Here is a 22,777-nt window from a genome sequence, read left to right as displayed (position 1 = left end):
CTCGGATTGGTGGACTGTCTCTTGGCCCTCATTATAGGGTCATTACAGTGACAAGGCAGGGCATGTACCTCGGGTCTGTGGCTCTATACCTCAGAACTACGGCTCATATTTCGGACTACAACCTTATATCTTCGGACTGTGACGTCTATACCTTCGGACTGTGGCCTCTGTACCTTCAAACTGTACTCTCGGATTGGGCAGTTCTCTCTGGTGCTTATACCTTGTAAACAAAACTCGGATCTTGGTTGAGACAGTGAACTGTGAATCTAGACCTCGACTCTAAGGCTATGGCTTGGGCCTCAAATGCAACATTCGGACTTCATATTAATTAGTGATAAGGTTGTCTCTCAGTGTTCAGTAGGATCTCCTTGAACTATAAAGGACCAGACTATAGTGTTATTTGAATAGTGGCACAGTGTTTTTTGTAGAATCCTCCTCTGGAGAATGAAGAACTCTCTCTTGGATAGTGGAATTGATAAACTGAAGCCCAGAATTGAAGACAACACAGTAGAGCGGAGTGCTTGAACAGTGAAGCTTTTGGGAAGTGAATGGACAATGAAGTCTTCGAGAAGTGATTAAACAGTGAAGTCTTTTGGAATTGATTGAACAGTGAAGTCTTTGGGAATTGATTGAACAGTAAGGACATTCAAGTAAGTACTTCTCATTCTCTATTAAAGGAAGATAAAAGGATTGGTGTCCTAAGGGTTGGTGCCTCTAAACACAAGGTTGGACCCTTGAGAAGGATAGGGTTGAAGCCCTAGTAGTTGGAGCCTCACCAAAGTCCAAGTTGGTGCTTGGCAACAGGTTGGTGCCCTCAAATTATTATTGTACTCAATTATTTGAAAAGAGCATTGGAGTCCTCCCTTGTTCTTAATAAAACTATTATTATTCATTTTTCTTATTATAATTGTGAAGAATCTAACTGGTAAAAATAACAATTGGAAAGAAATATTGATTCACCCCCCTCTCAGTATTTCCAACACTCCTAGAATATTTTTTTATTTCTGTTAATTTTAGGTATGTTCTATGCTAGAGCAATTTATTTCAATTTTCACAGTTAGCACAATATCTTTTCCAGATTAGCAATCACATCAGCATTAAAGTAAACTGCAGATAGAACATAAACATAAATTGCAGAAGACAAGCCAAGACAAGAGGACACAAGATGTGACGCTAGCCAGGGACAGACCCCAATGTGGGGAAACCCTTGATCAATTCTTCTTATATGTTCTTCAATAGTTCAACACTGTTAGTGACATTGCCATTCCATGTTTGCCATACTGCTGTCCCATTTACTTGCTCCACCAAGCTTCATTGTTGTCCCAAGTACTTTGCTGCACCATGTACTAGCTGTCCCATTTAGACATAATGTACCTTGCTGCCATGTACCATCTACCATGTACTAGCTATCCCAATTAGACATGATGTACCTTGCTGCCATGTACCATGTACTAGCTGTCCCAATTTAGACATGCTGTACCTTGCTGCCATGTACCACGTACTACCTGTCCCAATTTAGACATGCTGCTACCTATCACATCATTATGATGCTACTTGCTGTGCACTGTGCTGTACCATTATTGTGTTGCATATACCAGCCTTGGCTGCTTGCTACAGCTTGCAGCCTAGCAGAGCAGCTAGACTATAGTTCAGGCTCAAACATACAGCTTCTCCCTCAATATAGAGACAGCTGTTACCATACATAAACAAGAGTCTTTAGTGGCTGCTAGATTTTCATTGCAGTGACTTAGGGCAGAATACAAGTAGCATATTAGCATATGCATCCATCTAGACTGCGACCATAGTGTTAAGGACAGCATTAGTTCCTATCATTAGGCCAGCATATCTGTGGTATAGAAGACAGCAGCTAGGGCTCATTTGAGGCTTCCTTTAACAGCGTATGGAATCCTCCTTGCTGCGTTGAGGAGCCCTCTTCAAGGATAGAGAAAGGGTCTCTATTTATGGTGACAAGTCCTGCAGCTAAGGCATGAAGACCTGCGGCTAGGGCTTGATGCGGCTAGGGCAGAATAGGACTGCGTATTAGGGCAGCATGTATAAGCTCCTTTGGACAGTGTATGAGGGCAAGTTAGGGCAGTGAATGGGAACCTCCTTACTGCTGTTAGGGTATCCCTTTTGCTGCATCTAAGGGCTGTCTCAAACCCTTCCAGAACAGCGTATAGATTAGGGCATGATAGGACTGCGTTTGGGTCTGCTGTTAGGCTTCTTTCACCGTGCTGGATCTCCTTTTCCTCCTGCGTCTAGGGCTTCTTCATTAGGGCAGCGTAGAGCCTAGGGTACTCCCTCTAGATACCGTAGAACCTTTCTCCATTAGGGCAGCATTATCCCTTAGGATCTCTCCTCTCACCAAAACCCAAAGACAAGTAGAGAGGAAGAGATCCCAAGTGAGTGTGTCCAAATGAGCACATGTGGGGTTTATTTGGTCGCTGGCCAACCTTGACGAATTGTCCCATAACACAAATAAATTCATATCTCCATGAATACTTATCGGAATCAGATGATCTTTAGATCGATCCTACATCTCTCGATGAGAGGGATCCAAGAAAAATATCAGCCGCCATTAATAAGATGACACACATGGAGTTTGGCCCTAGTTGCCAATTTTAACAATTTCGTTATAGCTTACTTAGCCTTAATTTATTTTTAGCGACTACCCCCTGGCTTCGCTAGGATTTAGCCCAGACAGAGGAGTCAAGATAGAGTCACAGTAAGCTCGACTCAAGACTCACCCACAAAGCCACAACAATCCCTGAAATAGTATTGCTAAAGAATATACAATTCAGGCTCAACGTGAAATGGAGAAATAGCTTTAGCACAACAGAAGTTGTAACTTTGAGTTTTGTAGAGTGATAGATGGACCAAGACAAGTGCTCATCCATTGGGCAAGTGGAGTCAAAAAAAGGGGGTTTTCTTTTTATGACACAAGGACAATATGTGGATAGGATAAACACGCAACAATTACCCTTACTTTGTTGTCCAGTAATGCAGAAAATTAACTTGAGGTATCCAAACAATAAGGACCTCCAAAACTGCACGAGGTTATGCCTAGAGATTGAAGAACGCAAATTAGCAGAGTCAAAATAAAAGGAATGGTACAAAATAAACATTTCCAGCTACAAGAATAAAGATAATTTGAAGGGAAATAACCCACATTCAATTACTTCTAAAGGGAAAAATATCACCTTGACATTAGCTCCTTATAGCCAAATATTAAGCTTCAATAAATTAAATGCCAAAACATTATACCTTACAAGAAAAACCCTTAGCTTGCATTTCCTTCAAAATGTTCAATAAAGCTCCAAGGCCCAAGGGGAAAAATCCCCGAATACACCCATACTCAAAATGAAGAAAGAAAATCTTTCAATAAATTTTAGTTCAACTCCTTTTACAATAGAATGGTATTTGTGGTTTCTACATCTTATTTCACCTAGGAAAAGACTAGACAAATACTAAAAGTTAAAATATTGTATAAGAGGGCCACTCAAGAATAAAATACCATCATAAAACACTAGAATAATGAGGCTACATAAGTGAGAGTGCCATGTGCCTTCATCCTCAACCAGCGTTCTCACACAAATCCATGCAAGGTGCCATTCCTTTGGAAGACCCTTCAAGGTTAACCTCCAACAACAACTCTTCATTGAAATAACATATTTGCAAAATCAAATGGAAAGGAACAATCTCCAAAAGGCTCCTTGTCCAAGAAAAAAAGTAAAATGATTTCCACAAGAGATGTTCCTTTGATATGTGTGCAAGGAGTCTTTACGCCACTTTGACTTGACCATATAATATTAAAATAACCCATGAAAATAGATGTGCCCTTGAGAAGTGTGCATGCAACAACATTAACTAAGTAAAATAATTTAACAAATAGTCTATGGAGACATGCACCCTTGAGAGGTGTTCCAATATGCCAACTAGAGTAGAGCACTCTACTAGATGAAGTGGTCAACAATCTTTAAATGTCAAAATCATGCCAAAACTAGCGAGGTTAGTGAAAGCACTTCCTCTATGTAATAACTAACTCCTCAAACCAATGACTACCTATAAGAATGTGAATGATGGTTAGATCTCCTCAATAAATCTGCAAATAACAACCTAGAAACCAAACATAGAAAAGGTAGTTAGAGTGCTCTTTCCCATGCAATAGCCAATTCATCCCTCAATAAAATACCATTGAAATGTGTGCAAAGGTCCACTTTGGTTGTCATAACAACCTCTAAGAGAGGGATGACCTAGGAGCATGTGAAAAGGCATACATCCATATGCAAACAACCAATCCTCCTCAAACCATAACCCATGAGTGGGACAACCTAAGAGAATGTGCATCAAGGGAATGTTCTTATAAATCAATCAAAATCACATGTTGCAAGGAGAGACCATGTGCCAAACTATGAACTGATTATTAGAACCATGGGCACAAGATGACAGTGACATAGAAGAGTGTGTTAAAGGCAATAAAACCTCCACCGTCCAAAATGTAGTCATCCATCCTCAAGTTATGTGCCTAAGAAAGTGTCTAGAAGAAGGATGAAAGTGCACCACCTCATGAAAAGGAAAATATTTATCATGGTAAGCAACGCAAACATACCAAGAATCAACTAATAATCAATGAAACTGTTTACGTCTCTGTGAGTTCACAAAGGGTTAATGAACCCCATTGAAAAGGTTAACTCTTTATGCCATTACTCATGCAACAATATCTCAAATTCACATAACAAGAAACATTTACGAATTAGAAAAAGGATAAAACAATGCCATGAAATTGAGAGCTTCCAAGAGATGATACACGAAAATAATTTAGATATTCAGAATTTTCTTTAAACTTTTTTCTCACTTACCTGGTGCATGCAAACATTTACCTGGTAAGAATGAAGATTTTCTGTGATTTTACTGAATACGTGAGCATTTTGCTGGAGTAACTGCCCTGTTAAACCTCCAATTGCTGTAAACAATTCAAGTAGAGTAAGCTAGAAGTGTACCCAACAGAAAATAATCGTGCAAAATGATGTAATTGACATGATAAATACTTTAACTTTTGCCAATTATATTAACCTAACTGAGATGATCAGTACTTCACTTTTCCGTTAAAATGTAACTGCATAAAATCACAATACTCAGCAGTGTACACCACAAATCCATGCACAATAATCATTGACATTCTCACTAACATCAACTATTATAGATAAGTAAAAGAAACTGTAAAGCTGTAAGATAAAGTCTCACAGTTTCTCAATGTTTTCCTAGTATGAAAAGGTTTCTCTTGTCAGAAATGAACGTATTGAGCATAAGCCTAAAACATGAACCATCATGAAAATCTGGAAGCTGAAGGTTACAGCTGCAAGCAATAGAAACGTAATTCTTGTGACATGAGCGTGCATTAGACTAGGAAAATCTAATCTCATAAAATATGCTCTATCAGCATAATTGGACATGGGCCAGTAAAACAAGATGCTTCAGAAGAAAAACTCAAATATTGTCATAAAAAAGTAACATACTGACATACCAGGCCACATTTTAGAACAGACACAAACTTTAATAAAGTTTGACTTCTTCCTTAAAGAATGTGTCAATTTACAGAAGCAGCTTCCCAAGGGAACCAATCTTGAAGGAATCTGAGCTAAGCCAATTTTAAAAAGCATGTATCTTCAAAAAGCAATCTCATTAAGAGCATAACAAATGGTTGGAATACCTGGATGTATTTCTAGCTCTCATGCAGTATCCTTATTTGATTATCTCTTTAGTCTCATTCATGCCATAAAAAGGTTTAAGTGGCTATCTCAAATTGTCAATCGCAGACAAGCTTATGAGTTGACAATAAAAGAGTTGAGATGAACTAAATGTTTGCTATATTAAGCATGTCCAGTCCAATAGGCTTTATGTGGAAAGTCACAAGTTAGCATATTTTTCCAAATTATTACATATTCAGCATATGCTTAGCAACAAAAACGTCAATTGCTGGACATTGAAGCAGTCAGTAAAGCCAAACTGCCTAAAATCCTCACTAATACAAACTTGAGAGCACCTTTATATCTTTTAGATAGAAAATGCAATTTGCCATATGGGGCACGTATTCCACACTAGTACGAAATGGCCATAAGTACCACTATAAAAATCAATTCTAAAATTCTTGCAACAACAATAAACTCAATTGGTCGAGTTCCCGTCGTTAAAAGCACCTTGCTAATAGGAGGTTACAGGGTCAATTCTCCTCGATGCTCTCAGGATTAGGCTCTGCTGCTGAGCCAGTAGGAAGTGATCCTTTCGGGTGCATCTGCCCGGATAGTTTTTGTGGACGTAGCGGCGACCAATCTCCGATGTACGTGAACCACAAAAAAAGAAAAAAAATAGAAAGTACAACGTATATATGGCTTTAATTTTACAGCAATGTATGCATAATCGATTTTGCATCCACAAATTTGCAATTGTCCACGAGGACACATCCCCCAAAGTGTGGCGCATGCACCTCATGCACCATGGATGACGAGTCGCCTGGGGAAAGGTTCTCCCATGTCCCTCTTTTGGGAGACGCAAGGGGAAACATTTCCCCGTGTGGAGGGCATGTTTCCCCAAAAGGGGTGCCTGTGGGCATCCCCCCTCAGAAAGGGCTAGGCATCCCCCCTTAATTCTGCTTCAAACCAATGATTTATGAGTGGGGAAGCTTAATATTCAACCCTAGGGCCTTGTTACCCACCAAAAGTGGGTGACCCCATAGGAGAATTTTTCTCCTAGTCATCTCTTCCAACCAACAGCCCTTGACAGCCAATAATCCATGCCAAATGCCATGGATTAATCCATGCCGAGTCTTTATGATTTTTTTCATTTGGGCATTTGGCATGGATTATTGAGTGACTTGGAAAAAGGAAGGGTTTTGGCCATGGTCAGTGTTGCACACATCGCGATAAAATCGCGATAAAATCGTAAAATCGCGATTTTTTAATTTTGCCGATTCAAAGCGCGATTTTTATCGAAAAAATCGCCCCTTTTTTTTATAGCGATTTTTATCGAAAAAATCGCGATTTTTTGAAAAAATCGGGAAAAAATCGGAAAAATCGGGAAAAAATCGGAAAAATCGGGAAAAAATCGGAAAAAAGCGGGAAAAAATCGTTTGGCACAAAAATATTCATTTTTTTTCAATTTTTTTTCAATTTGTGCCAAACGATTTTTTCCCGCTTTTTTCCGATTTTTTCCCGATTTTAACGATTTTTTCCGCTTTTTTCCCGGCGCCGATTAAATCCCGATCGCGATGTGTGCAACACTGGCCATGGTCTTGTTCCCTCACTTTAAATGGGGGGTTAATCTTCAATCCTAGTCCAGTGGGACCTCCCCTAATGGCCTATGGCTTTAGGAATGGCACTACTTGGGAAGCGTTGAATGAGATAGCATGGTCTCATTTTCCCATTCCATATTCATCACTTCCCTCTCTACATTATGAGCCCTGTTGCACCCATTTTGTCACAAATCGAAGCAAGCAGTTGTACAGAATTTTTCAAAGTTCAAAATCATCAGCCAGCGAGTTCATATGTCATTGTAAACCCAATTTTTGCAAGTTTTTAATGTAAATGATGCTAGTACGATCGTTTAATTATGTAACAACCAAGGTAAGCCTATGATTTTTGTTACAAATTTCGTCATAGGAGGTTTTTTAACCTTACCGATTACTTGTCTTTCTAAACACGCCTAATCGGAAGAGTTTTTTCCCTCCAACTTAAACCCCAAAGCTAGGGTGGAATTTATTGACAAAGTCTTACGTGAGTCGTAGCGTTTTTAGTCGAGTCTATTGTAAAAGTGATTCGAGAATAATTTAAACTATTTGGCTAAATTATTTTATTACAAATCACTTCTACTAGATCATATTGTGTCGCAGAATTGGGTAAAAATTACAAGGGTCTATAACGAATGGGTATTCCCCCTCTGAGGGTTATATTTGTAATTATCTAATGTTAAAATATTTCAGTGCATGGTCCCTCGCAATCAGACACCATGGCTAAAGTATTTGCGGGTGGAAAAATAATTAATCCTCTCAAGTGTCAATTAATTAATTTTTCTTGGAAAAATAAAAATAAAATCCTAAGTCAGAAAATTAATTAATTTAGAGTCAAAATTAATTTTAGAGAAATTGATTTCTCCAAAAAAATTCGTGGGTCAAAAAGAAGTCAATTTTTGGAGGTCCCCCACCAAGGCAAAAATAGATTTTTTAAGAAAAATTAGGCCCTTGGACCTTGGTGGTCAAGTCAAAGCCGATTTTTTGAAGAAATCCAAAAAATCAATTTTTGGTTTAATAAAAAATGGTTTTTATAAGAAATCCGAAAATTTCTCAAAAATAAATATTTTTAATGGCAGAGATTAAAAGATCTTCAAATATTCACCGACGGTCGAGATTATTTTGATGAGGATCAAGCCAACTAGCCGTTATTTTCCACTTGGAGGATTTATCTATAAATTAGAAATCAGTTGCTTCTCTAGACACAATGATGAAAGCTCTAAGTCTAGTCAATATAATTTTGTAACGTTGGATTTTTTTCACTGATCCGTTGGAAATGTTTGAATTTGAAATATTATAACAAAAGACTTTGGGGCTCAGTTCATGGCGTTCTTTGTCTGATGATTTGTGGTATGTGTTGGGTATGTGCTTTCCTATATTGTGCTTAAAATTTTATAAGCTTGTTTATTCATTAGATGGTGATAAGAACATTCTATTGGTAGATTTTGGGTCTATCTTAAGTGATTTGATTCGCCATATGTCTAACAAGTTTTCTTGAAGAAAATATATAGAGTTTGCAAGTTTCCCCGCCCTTGGGCTCCAAGTTCACAGACTTTGGAGGAGAGCCGACCTTGTTTGGGCTCCAAGAATTTTGTTTGGTTTTCTTACTTCGCTAAGGTTGTGGGCAATACCATAACTTTCAAAACACATTTGATCTATTGTCACTATTCATCATTTAAAAAATTATTTCTCAAAATATATTTTTATTTTCAAGCATTGTACATTTGTAAATATATTTGTAAATTATTTTTGTAGAATATTTTTTGTAAATAAAATTTTCTAACCCTTCTTTCATGGCTAATTGGGGTTTGGGTTTTATTTCAAATTTTTGTATATATTGGGGTTTTGGGTATTTTTATTTTTCATTTATGCAAGTGAGCTTCAAGAAAAATTGCTAGGGTTTTAGCTAGATCTAGGCCCTTGCGGATAAAATCTAGTCTCTAGAAATTATTGCAAGGCCAGCATCAAGAAATTTTGCCGTGAAATTGAGCAATATTAAAGATCTAAAGTGGAATCAAAATTTTGTGCAAGTTTTGAAAAATTTTAGGGCCTCTTTCCTCCAAGCCTAGTCATTGGCCGCAGGCCTCATTAGACCTTTGCAGCCTTAGTCGTGGGCCTTCTTGGCCTTGATCTCTTGATGTTGCCTCTCCTTGGTCTAGCATTGGCCTTTTAGCCCTGATTCTAGCCCAGTCCTTGTCTCATTTACCTCTGATTTGGGTCATCTCTGATTCTGGGCTAATATCTTGGTGTTTTGCAGCAAATTTTGATTGACTTTTGTGGTTACAAGTAGCTCTTTCATTGGCAAAGCATTGGGTAAAAGGACTAATTCTTCTAGGCCCAAAGGCCTCCTGGTTTGCATCTTCCAACCCTTATTTTTCTCACTGTTTTGCTACAGCAAGATAATTATTTCATAACAGTGATAAAAAAAACACCCATAAAAGTGCCCTAAAATAATCCATCAATTGCTTAACACATTAAGGAAATAATTGCATCTAGTAGGCATTCATTTTTTTGCCTCATTTCATGGTTTAGTGCTGACTGTCATAAGCTCATCAAAGTCTGAAAATATACCATTGGCATTAGCATATTTTCACTGTTTGCATTCTATATCAAATACTCTAATCTAACTCAAGAGGAGGTGGTAAATCTAGCACTGCTTTGTCATTTTGTCATTGATTAATCTACTGCTGTCCTTAAGGGTTTAATAATTGCTCATTTGAATGTGGTTGGAACACAAGTAACATAACAATTGTCAATTGTTTATGCTATACTGCTAATTGTTGCATATTGTGGAGAAGAGACTTTCTTGTTGAGCTAAGTGTCACATTAGTCCTATTGTTTACTTTTCCCAAAAGTGATTTAACAATTGATGAAGTATTTCATGTGCTAAGAAGATTGCTAACATATTGTTGTCTTGTGTAATCTTGATAAGTTTCAATTTTGCACTCACACATTAATCTCATAATCTTGTTGAATGGTTGCCTAAGTGAATAAATCGAAGTGCTTAGTGGATATGAGAATCTAATTTAATTGAATATCTCTTGATCAATTTGTATTGAGAAATCCAATTTCAATATTGGCACATCGTAAAAGGCTTCTAATTGCATAAGAGCATTGATTGTCTAATCATCATTGGCATGATGCATCTTGTATTCTCTCATTTGCTTTAAGTGGATAAGTGCTCTAGTTCTCTTTCATGTCATTAATGTCATTTTATGGTTATTGCGGACATTGGTGATCTTTTCTTTAGGAGCATATAGAATCTTGTGGTTATTTAATTGAGCAATTGTATTGTGGTTAACTTTTGTATCTTGTTGGCACTTGTATCATTAAGCACTTTGTCTTGTGTAAGATTTCCTTTTCATTCATTAATTAAGTATTATTCGTCATAAGATAAATTATAACTAAGTACTTAAAATCATTAAACAATCTTAACTCAAGAAAAGAAAAGAAGAAGGAAGAGGTTTGATGTGTTTGATAACCGAGAGCAGCTCGATATTCAGAGATGTCAAAGTCCTAGCATTTTCAGAATTCAGCATGACACATCTGACAAACAACCCACAGACTTGTCAGAAAGTCGACAGATGCTCAATATGTACTATGTTAAAGACATTTGATGCCATGGGGTATCCTCTGTATTGTATTTCTAACCTTACTCCTTTTTATTTACTTTTGTTGATTTTCATTTCAGTAATCAGTTTCATAGATTAAATTTGATAACCGAGAGCAGCTCGATATTCAGAGATGTCAAAGTCCTAGCATTTTCAGAATTCAGCATGACACATCTGAAAAACAACCCACACACTTGTCAGAAAGTCGGCAGATGCTCAATATGCACTATGTTAAAGACATTTGATGCCATGGGGTATCCTCTGTATTGTATTTCTAACCTTACTCCTTTTTATTTACTTTTGTTGATTTTCATTTCAGCAATCAGTTTCATAGATTAAATTTCATTTTTGTCACAAGATTAGATTTACATTTCATGTTAGTAGAATAGTTGTTGGTTACAGAGCTTCTATTTCATGTACTTAATGTTATATGATAATTTTTGGATTATATTCCGATGGATGCTACTTATATGGACTTGTGTGTTGTTTGGGTACAGATTATGGATTCTCACATTCCTTCAGTGAAGCAACGTGTCTCCACGGCCCAATTAGAGCCAGATGTTGACCACTCCGTGTCAACTACCCTATAGCAGTACACGTTTTTGCAAAGGAATGCCAACATGTTGGAGCAGTCCGATATCCTGGATGAATCATCATCAGTCGTCAGAGTTGTAAACCCATTCTACAAAATTTTAATGTAAATGATGCTAGTAAGACCATATATGTATGTAACAACCTACGTAAGCCTATTACTTTGGCAACGAATTTCATCCTAAGAGGTTATTTGTCTCATTGATTCATATGTGTTTCTAACCACGGATGATCGACAAAGCTTTTCCCTCTAGCCTCACCCCAAAGCGAAGGTGGAATTTACATCAAGGTCTTAGGTGATTCCTAGTGTTTTAGTCGAGTCTTTTGTAAAAGTGATTTGGGAATAATTTAAGCTAATTAGCTAAATTATTTTATTACAAATCACTTGGTCTACTAGATCATATTGAGTCACAAGATTTGGGTAATAAACTGAGGGTCTATAACGAACGGATGTTCCCCCTTTGAGGATTGAAATGTAATTATCTTATGAAAAAAATATTTTAGTACATGGTCCCTCATACTTACACACCATGGCTAAAATATTAGAAAGTGGAAAAATTATTAATCCCCTCAAGTGTCAATTAATTAAATTTTTTGGGAAAAATAGATTAAAATCCTAACCCAGATATTTAGTTAAGTAGAGTCAAAATTAAAGTCCTAGAGAAATTAAATTCTCCAAGTGGAAAAATTCGTTGGTATCAAATAAATTAATCTTTGGAGGTCCCCACCAAGGGAATATTAGAAATTTCAAGAAAAATTGGATCCTTCGGCCTTGGTGATTAAGTCGAAGTCAATTTTTTGAGGAAATTAACACAAAATAATTATTTTTGAGCTAATAAAAAATGGGTTAAATGAGAAATTCGAAAATTCCTCAAAAATAAAGATTTTCGACGATAAAGATTAAAAGATGATCAAATATTTATCAACGGTCAAGATTATTTTGACGGGGACCAAACCAACTAGCCGTTTTTTTCCACTTGGAGAGTTTATCTATAAATTAGAATCCGTTTGCTTCTCAAAAAGCAAAAAAAAAATGTAAAAAAATTGAGTCAAGCTCTGCTGGTTGTAATATTTTTTATCAATAAAACGAAAGACTTTGGGGTTTATTCATGGCGGTGTTCCTCTTCTGCTTCTTGTGGTAAATTTTGGATCATGTTCTTAATGCTCTATTGAATAATATTTTATAAGTTATTATTTCTTTAGTCATTTATTGGATTAACTATTTGCACAGGTATCTTGCATTAGTTACTGGGTTTAGAGAAGCATTCTAACTTGATTGATCTAGTAGCTATCTCTAGATCTTGAGGGTTATGGTGATTATCTAGCCCCCACTGATCTAATAACTTGATCTTAAGTGTGTGGAGACTTTAGGGATTCAGATCTTGGGCATGAGGGCAAGTCTTTGGTTGGACCAGCCAACTCCCAAAACAAAAAAGCTTAAGAGCCCACTTTGTTAAATTTCAAGGCTTATCTAACGATTGGTTTTGCAGAGATCTTGGTAATTGCTCAACCATTTAAACTATCTTTCTCATCTATTTTTATTTATTGTGCATTTAACGAATAGATCTGCTTATAAGAGTCATAAATCATTGTGTATATTGTATAATAGAAATTTTAATTTTAATTTCTAACCCTTGTATAGATATGACTTCTTTTGTACATATCTTGTATAAATCTAAAAAGGGTTGTCTAGGTCTAGGATTCAGTTGCTAGGATCTTGTATATAAAGTTCCTTTGTAGGCGAAAACCACAAAGATCTGAAGAAAGGATGAGCTATTTTGAAAATTTGAAGTTCCTCACTCATTCACTAGGGTTTTGAGGGTTTTTACCAGTGTTGCGAAAATCGCGATAATATCGGAAAATCGCGATAATATCGGAAAATCGCGATTTTTTGAGTTTGGCGATATTATTGCCCGATTTTTACCCTAATTTTTTTCACAAAAAACCACGAAAAAAATCACGATAACTTGAAAAAATCGCGATTTTTCGTAATTTTTTGGGAAAAAATCTTTTGGAAGAAGAAAAACAAAATTTAAAAAAAAAATAATAATAATAATTTTTTTTCTCCATTTTTTTGATGAGGAGGAGCAACAAGAGGAGGAGGTGACACAACCTGCCCGGGCTACCCCTGTCACCAGTAGAGGACGTGGTCTACCTCCTGTAGATCCTAGTTCTTGAGCTTCTAGAGCATAGCAGAGTCCACTGCCAACTCCACTAGCATCTACATCTAGAGGGGCAGAGGAAATCAGTAGTATTAGACTTTAGTTATTTGGTTCATTTCATTGTATATGACATTATGACTCATGATATGAGATACATTATTATATTTTTTGTTGATATTTTGAGGCTAAGTTGGGACTCAGGAGTCAGGACTTACTATTCAGGACATGATTCACTGTTATGTGTGATGTAGCACTAGAAATGATATTACACATCTTATATATTAGTTCTTTTATCATATTTATGTGTCAACGTATTTATTTTATGTTGTAGATGCTTTAGATATTAAAAAAATTGAAAAAAAATGAATATTTTTGTATGTTACGATTTTTTCCCGATTTTTACCGATTTTTTTCCAATTTTTTCCAATTTTTCCCCTCACTGATTTTTAGTGCAACTTTGGTTTTTACAGTATTTTGACCAGCATTTCACCAAGGAAAGGGGAGCAAGGGGTTTTGGCATGTATATGCCTTCTTTGAGCCCAGATCTACCATACCCATATGCCACAATCTGAACCCTTGGCCTAGGAAGAGTGATGCTGGCCTGAAGAGGTAAACTTTTTCTGAAGTTTTGGTATTTTTGGGCTAATCTTTTTGGGGTTTTGCAGAGATCCGAAAATTCTGAGGCCTTTGATGCTCAGTCTTGGGTTAATTTACTTCCGCCATGACCCGTCTTCTCTTCCTGTAATCTGCTGCCCTTTTCTTCCTCAGCGTAAGCCCTAGAGGCCTCCAATACCCCTGCCGCAGGCCTGTTCCTTCTCTTTTGGAGCCTCTGCCCCTTGCCGCAGGCCTATACTAGTCTATTTCCCTCATGGCATCCCTCTTTCTCCTTCTTCTGCCTCCTCTTTCTCCTTGCTGTGGTTATTCCCTCATCTTTTAACCTTCCTCTGGCTCATGGCAGGCTTTATTTGGCCTCTGTGGTATGCCGCAGACCCTAAGGGATCTCCTCCTTCCTTGTCACAGGTTTACAAACCTTCTCTCCTTATACATCTCCTTGCTCCAAAGCTCCATTTCCCTCCTTCCAACCCTCATTGCAGGTATATTTTGAAGTGGTAAAGAATTCTGAGCAAGCAAGCAAGCCATAGGTACTCATTGGTTTGTCTCCTTAAACTTCTACTCTCTCACTGTTTCGATTTGCAACATCTAATGGTTGGATAGTAGTAGTACATAAGTCATCTAAGTGCCCTAAAATCACTGATAAGATGCCCAAATAAAATTAACAATTCAAGTGCATCAATTGGGCATTCATGACTTGACTCATTTAATGAAAATTTGGTGACAGCCATAAATTCATTAGGGTCTGATTCATAACAGCGGTATATAAATTCATAAAGGTGGTCTAGACTCTAGAGTACCTATCAAGTCAATTTGCATCAATAAAATAAGTCACTGTTTGACATAATTTAATAAACTGCCATCTCTGCTCCAAATTCATAATAAAGTCTGAGATAAGCAATGACAGAAATTCCTCTTCTTGCCATTTTGCTTCATTTAAGTCAAAGAAGAATTAGCATTTTAGGACTGTTTGGCATATTTAGCATTGAAATATCTCAATGCTGTCCTAATTATCATAAGAGAAACACTGTTGTAATAAGTTAAGCTTACCACTGTCATTAACATAAAATGCTTTCACTTGTTCATTTTCTTTGATGATGATTGCTCGTAATGGAAGACATTGTTTACATTAGGTTGCCAAAGAATTTGACAATTGATGAAGTATCTTGTTGCTAAGAAGACACTAACACTTTGATTGTTCCTTGTAAGTTTGCACTTATAAGCTCTCTCTCTAAAAAGATCTAAATCTCTTTAAAAGGTTGGCTAGTAAGTAAATTTAAGAGTCTATTGGATATTGGGGTCTCTTACATATTGATCTAAGCCTAATTATCATTGACATCTCTTGTTGGCAATAAGGAATCTAATCGCAATATTGGCATAATTTTCTAAAAAAGGCATTGTCTCTTTATTAAAGTAATCCTCGTACTGAATAATATATGGGATAAGTGTTCTATCTCTCGTTTACTTGTCGTCATCGTTTCATGATTAATATCTTCTTGTGGATGATAATTTTATCTTGAGCATATTGGTGATTTGATATTGTATTGTATCTTGGCAGCATTTGTCAAATTGGTACATACTCTTATGGTTAAGATTGTCTTTTGAATATCATTGTCAAGCACTTGTTTCCTTAACTCAAAATTCAATAATAGCTTAAGGACTAAATCATCAAGCAAATCTTAGCCTAAGACTCACTCAAAATCCTTTGCATTACATCCTCAGTTTAGTTGCATTAATAACTTACCTCCAAGCATAAGCTTGATTGATAGATTTCTAGGGCCACTCTTTTCATCTAGCTTGAGGGGCTTAGCAACTTTTTGGTGGTTAACATGGTGACCTTGTAGTCGTCAGAGCCAGAGTCTCTGCAGCGCCAAAGGCATCGGGTGATAGGAGTCTGACAAAAGGTATCGTTAATCAAGCCCTTGCTTGCTTCCTATTGGCCTCCTTCCCACAACCTACCTTGGAGCCTAGCTTCAAAACAGTTAAGTGAAGGTCATACTTAGATTAGGCATTTAATTAAAAATAACCAAGATCCTTGCATCACACCTACGTCTTAAGATTTGCATCGCATATAGGTTAGTGAAGCATCAAAGCAGTGGTTGTTCATCTGATTACTTGGTCTTAGTTCAAAAAGCAAGAGTTTTGACTCCATAAGGCACAAGTCTCAAATATAAATTTAATCTAATCCTTAAAATCTTGCTAAATTTAACCAGGCAGCTAGGTCACTCAACTGTGTCTCCCAAACTCATTGGTTCCCAACTTGTCCTTCATCATCTCATTTCCACAAGGCCTACCCCGATAGCCTGCTGTTGGGAGGCAACTAGAACAGAGAGTTTCGGGATCAGGGTGACAGCCCCGACCTCAGTCGTTGTCGCAGTGCCTGTGCAATCTGAGCAACAACAGATCCCATCCACAAAGGTGGTCCATCTTGATTTTTGTGTAACAAAGGGAGGTGTTCCCGCATGCCAAAGAGGTCTCCAAGTTGGACTGATAAAATTAAAATAAAAAAATATATATTTTTCAGGGACCAAGTCGGCCCAGGAAGTCAAGTCGTCCCAGCTGATGAAAGGGTGTGTCCCTTGGGTTAATTTACCCACATTCCATTAGCATATATAGATGATGTTGTTGGCATTATGGCTAAATGTGTTGTCATTTATGGCAACCTACTTGACAAAGATTTCAACATTATGGTATTATGCAAGCTGGTACAGATGTGACAGGTGAGATGGACAAAGGAATGTCAAGTTCGGAGACAAAGGAATTATAAAGATAAAGTGTGAGAAAGTATGTGTGGTTCCTGTGAAGCAAGGTCGTGTACATACGCAGGTATGGTGAAGCAAAGTTGCGTACATATGCCACACCATGGTATTGGAATACTAGGGGTCTTTACCATGGGTATTGGCCCATAATATTGAGCGCGACAACGGATATTTGATCCCGTCAAAGAATACCATCAGCATTACTAAGGGATTGGCCTAAGGTATTGGCCAAGGCCTAAGCTATATAAGGAGATGGAGATCAAGTGTCAGGGTGTGTATGTTATGAATTGTTTATAATTAATTTGATCTGGAACAGGCGTGCACCAAGGAGCAAGGAGAAGACACAGATCTGAAAGATTTGGAGTATGGTGTCATATGTGCTTGTTTGATTTGCTTGTTGATAATGTGTAACAGTGATAGATTTGTGTTGGTAATGATAATCCGACATGAATATGTGACTGTAAGGTTTGTGAAGCACATTTTGTGGTTGCAGCGAAGGCATGATTCAGTAATTATAGATTTGTATGTTGGTTTGCCTCTGAGAGGTCACGTACAAACGTGGATCTTCTTCTGGGTAGTCGCGTATACATTCTGCGAAAGTTCAAAATCTGTACGCAGGTGTCTTAATCTGTGTTTGACAGTACTAGTTGGGTTGATCTGGTTATGAAATGAAATGTTGACTAGTGATTATGCTATTGTGTGATGATCTATATTTGGTTCAGTGATCTGTGATGGTTTCAGTATGTGATTGATTCAGTTATCAGTGTTTGGGATCTGTACACAGGTAGTCTTCAAGGGAAGTGTGTACATACACGGGTATGATTCAAAACAATTGCTTATACAGTCTAACATATGACTGATCAGGGTTTGCAGCGACAAGATCTGATTTTTGTGATGAACAGTATGTGGTCTGGTATTTTGATGAATGGATGTACAGTGATATTAGTTGATCTAGTTGCTTTATTGAGATTCAGTGATTGGTTTGTCAATTTTGATTGAATGAGTTAATTCAGTGATTGATATGATTGGTTCAGTGATTGATATGATTGGTTCAGTGATTGAGCAATTTGATACAATGATTGGTTTCAAAATTGTTATTTGATATTGGGCTTAAATGATGGAAGTGTGTCTAGTGTGAAAATATGATGAAAAGCGGCCTACTAGTTTGATATTTTGAGTCAAATGGATCCAGTATGAAATATTATGAAACGTGGTCCATAGAGGTGTTGAGGGTTGGAGCCTTCATTGAGGAAGTCGAAGCTTCCTTCCAGTTGCAGCTAGTAAATCTATTTAGGGGGTTGGAGCTCCCTTCTGGTTAGTGTCGGTAAACGAGATCAGGGGGTTGGAGCTCCCTTCCAGTGGGTGTTGGAGAACAAGAGAAGGTTGTAGCCTTCTGCAAGTGGGTGTTTGTGTACTGATATGAGTTTGCCCCAGTACAAGATTGAAAGATTTTTCCTTTATACTAAAATATGAAGACAGGGACGACGGCAGCAGTGGTTTTCTCTTTGGGTTTCCACCTAAAATCTTGGTGTCCTCATGTGTTGTTGTGTTACTTATGTGTGATGGTTTATTCTGCTCTTACTGCTCATGGTTAATGTTTGATTAATGTCTGATGAAGTAATGATGCACTGTTTCAAGTTAAACAGATGATAAAATAAATGAAAAGTTAGTTAACTGGGTATATATTGTTTTTCTCCATCACAGTCGCATACATACATTGCTTACTTAATGACAGTAGCGTACAGAACTCTAAATAAGAAATTGAAAGGTTTAAGTGAGTTTTAAAACACTAATTCACCTCCCCCCCCTCCCCGCTCAGTATTTTTCCCAACAATTGTTATCAAAGCAGGTCACTTTAGTTGAAGCTTAACCCCTTGGAGTGGATCAAGGATGATGGGAAAGAAGAAGATAGGTCAAAGGAAGGAATCAGAAAACAATGATCTATCTAAAGTAGTGACAGTTATAGATGCAGTGAATATTCAGCTTTGGAACCACCCCGCTTTCTATTGATCAAGAATAAAGAAGACAGTAACAAAGAATTATCAGGTATGGGTTTTTGTTCTAATTGTGGTCAATTTCCTTGTCTATGTAATAATGATGATAGTGAAGATGACAGTGAATCAACTGAACTTGCTCTCATGGGTAAAAGTGAAAGTAAGCATTCTAAAGAGAAAACAGATTCAAAAATGATGGCCCTAGAAGCAAAAGAATAAGGCAAGTTAGAAACAATGGATAATAAAGGTATGTTATGCTAAGTAATGATAACTATCAGGAATGGAAAGAAGAAATGAAGTCTAAGTTAATGAACCAAGGATCTGATGTTTGGAATTTAGTATGTAATGGTTGCACTAACACTCCTCCATCAGGGCAAGAATTACGAAAGAATAATGTAGCATTAAATGAGATATTTTGAAACATACCTAATTCGACATTAGGGAAGATTATGCACTATGAAACTGCAAAGTCTGGGATATTCTTCAGGAAATCCATGAAGGAAGAACAAAGGAAGATTGTTCATCAAAAGAACCAACAAGTAACCTTATTTCTAAAGAAAATAATGATGTATCAAAAGATAAGTATGTTATGTCAGATGGAGTTACTGATTCAGAAGAAGACAAGATAGAGGAAGTTCTTAATCTTAGAAGAAAACTCAATCTTGCTTTGAAAAGGATTATTAATCTTAAGGATAAGTTGCAGGCATATGATAACAGGGATCATGTTGCAGTAGAATCTAAACAATATTGTGAAGGACTTGAAGCTGAGATCATCTCTCTAAGAGAAGATCTAGAAAATTCAAACAAGCAAAAAGAAGAGCTACTTCAAGTATTTGAAGAACAAGAAAATGGGCTGAAGAAAGAGATTATCGAATTAAAGAGCAATTGGAAAAAGGAAGAAAGGTTGAAGAAAGAATGAGGAAACAGTATCAGGTAAAGGAAGAACAATATCGAAGAATGTAGGTTGAGGTAAACATTCTAAAAGGTAAATTAGAAGAAAACGATAAACACTTAAGATTTCAAGATAGTACTAAGATTTTGGATAACTTTCTTAGTAGTCAAAGGTCTCCCGGCATTAAATCCAGTCTTGGTTTTCATGAAACTGTAAAAGGAGAATCTAGTTCACTGGCTCGTACAAGGATCTTTAAGAATAACACTATGAGATCTAAAATTCCTGTCGAAGAGATAAGAAGTCAACCAGATCAACATCCAAGGAAGATGAATTTACAAAAGAAATCATTTGCTCCCAATAATAGAAACATTAATCGATTCTCTCCTCTAATCAATAATGTTGAATGTTTTATATGTCATAATTATGGACATGTTGCAGCCAATTGCAGAAGCAGATTGTTTCGATCTCAATCAAATAGTCGCTTCACAGGAAGATCATCAGCTCTCAGGAACTCAAGTTTCTTTAAGGATATTGTTTTACTTGCAACATATTTGGTCACTGTTACCGCTCAAACTAGCAGGGGGGTCCTAAAAGGGCACTTTCTAGGTCAAGAGAAACAATGAAGCTAAAGACCACTGTCACCACAGCTAAAGCTTCCTACTCTTTACGGAATTTCACCGATGAGAGGAGACCCGATATATAGAGAATCATTTATGAAGGATATATCAACTAAGATGGATGTGAAGTGATCTCGATGACCCTTTCCTAAGAGAGACTCAAGAGTGGGACTTGCTTGCTTCTTAAGCAAGGTGCAAGGTTCTCTAAGATAGGGGAATAGGGATTTGAGAGCTTGGCTTAGGGAATGTGACTTGTAAAGGAGCTTCCTAAACCCTAAAATCCTTGTGGAACTTGGTTTCCCAAGTGGTTTTTGAAGAGTTGACTTTGATAAGATATGGGACCACACGGGACCAAGTGGACCTAGGTTAGGTCAAGAGAAGGGAGTTTAGCAACCAATGATATACTTGACCTAATTAGGGAGGGGAAAGGGATCAAGGAAAGAATTTTCAATGAAAGGAAATGCAATGATCCCAGTGAGGTTTTTGCAAGGGTAAGAATTGGTCTTCGAGCTAGGGCTTGCGATATCTCAAGATCCCACCATCAGAATCTCATGAAATTTGGAGGGCTTCTTGAGGTCACAGCAACGCAATTGTGGACCAAAGATCGAAGTATTTGGATGGCTAGATCGTGAGATACTTGATGCCTTAGGTGACCTAAAGAACTAGACCTAGAGAAGAGGAAAGAGGGGAAGGAAAATAGGTTTAAGGTGATCACCTTTGGGTGGACCAGTACCTAATCCTTTGGGAAGATTGGATTAGGTAGAATTATGACTATGGACCTTTGAGTTTCCTAGGTCAAGGAGGCCCCAAAGACAACTTCGTTTGGCACTAGGGCAGCAGCAAAGCAACTTCAAAGACTTTATACTTCATTTTGCAAGGTAAATGGCTTGTCCACATGAGTTTCAGTAATGAAACATCCCTAGGAACATCCATTCATTATACATGGCCCATACATTAGCCCCTAAAATAAAATAATGTGCAAATAACTAACTTTTGGTGATAATCCCACCAAACTAGCCTATAAACAAAATAATAAGCCTCTCAAGAGGTCGAATGATCAACCATAGATGTCATCGAGCCTTCTAAGAAGCCTAATGAAGTCCATAAGTGCCACAATGATGAATAGAACTCCCAAAAGTAGTGGACAAGGGGTTGGCCCCTTTTTCTCCAAATAATAAACCGATGGTGCTCCCAATGGGTAGACCATCTATAAAGGATCGGATGATGGTGTAAGTGCATCAACACACAAGTCCCGGGCCATCTGCCAAGTGCATGGTACAACTGTGGGGCAGGCTGGGCATGGTGAACCAGGTGCATATTCCTTGTCCAATAGGTGAATCTCGAGCAATCTCTGAACATCTCTGGGGATCTAGGGAGTGTTGTATACTGTTCTGGAGGCCCATGGCTCTCAACACACACCCTACATGTGCCAATGTATCCCTTTGGAGGGTTAGGACCCCGTATAGGGAGACTGAACCCAAAATGGAGACCATCTGCGATCCTGCATAAGATCCAGTACATCCCCTAGCCTTCCAGTACAACAAATCATCGAAGGAAATCGAGTGAAAGAGCTTACAAACCATGGGCAATAGGTGGGCACTTCATAATGGCATGCCCTTCCATAGTGGGCTTTGGCATGTGCCAATGTCTCCAAGCTCCAAATGCGGTTTAACCAAGTATCCTATTAGGTGGTTTCAACTTTTAAAGGGGATAGTATGTCCAAGGTACATCCTTTAAAGGGTGGTCGCATGTGATAGAGAGATGAATGGTGTAGGGAATGAAAGGGGCAGCCCTGGGCCACATGTTGGGGTACAAGGATAGCTAATAAAAGGGAAGACCACACTTGGGTATATAATGTATAAGAGAGAGCAATTGTGGTACATGAGGTGCCCCGACCTTGATTTTTCCACCCTTCTTTATATGCCTTTTGTTTTTTATGATTTTTCTTTAATTAACTACTCTAGGCTCAAGGGATAGGAGCATGATGTGTAAGTTATAGCATTGGATATGTTAATTTTAGGTATGTTCTATGCTAAGAGCAAATTTACTTCAATTTTCCATATTAGCTCAATATCAATTCCAGATTAGCAATCACATTTAGCATGATAATAAAATGCAGATAGAACATAAACATAAATCGCAAAACACAAGCCAAGACAAGAGGACACAAGATGTGGTGCCAGCCAGAGACAAACCCCAATGTGGGGAAACCCTTGATCAATTCTTCTTATATTCTTCAATAGTTCAGCAGAGATAG

At 37.6% G+C, this 22,777-nt stretch overlaps 1 protein-coding gene across 2 annotated transcripts in view; it reads right to left on the bottom strand.

Annotated features, from left to right (window-relative positions):
- The window catches only part of LOC149139330 (uncharacterized), a 169,666-nt gene that overhangs the window by 29,103 nt on the left and 117,786 nt on the right, over positions 1-22,777 (bottom strand). For both annotated transcript variants that reach the window (XM_089447296.1, XM_089447295.1), the window contains one exon: positions 4,881-4,963. In XM_089447296.1, coding sequence (XP_089303422.1) covers positions 4,881-4,963 — 83 coding nt within the window. The remainder of the gene's footprint in view (positions 1-4,880; positions 4,964-22,777) is intronic.

The sequence above is a fragment of the Pinus tabuliformis genome, chromosome X, assembly GCF_031772625.1.
Source record: "Pinus tabuliformis cultivar Carrire ecotype Pingquan chromosome X, CPIR1, whole genome shotgun sequence".
NCBI classification, from domain to species: domain Eukaryota; kingdom Viridiplantae; phylum Streptophyta; class Pinopsida; order Pinales; family Pinaceae; genus Pinus; species Pinus tabuliformis.
This window is presented reverse-complemented; position numbering and strand designations above follow the sequence as displayed.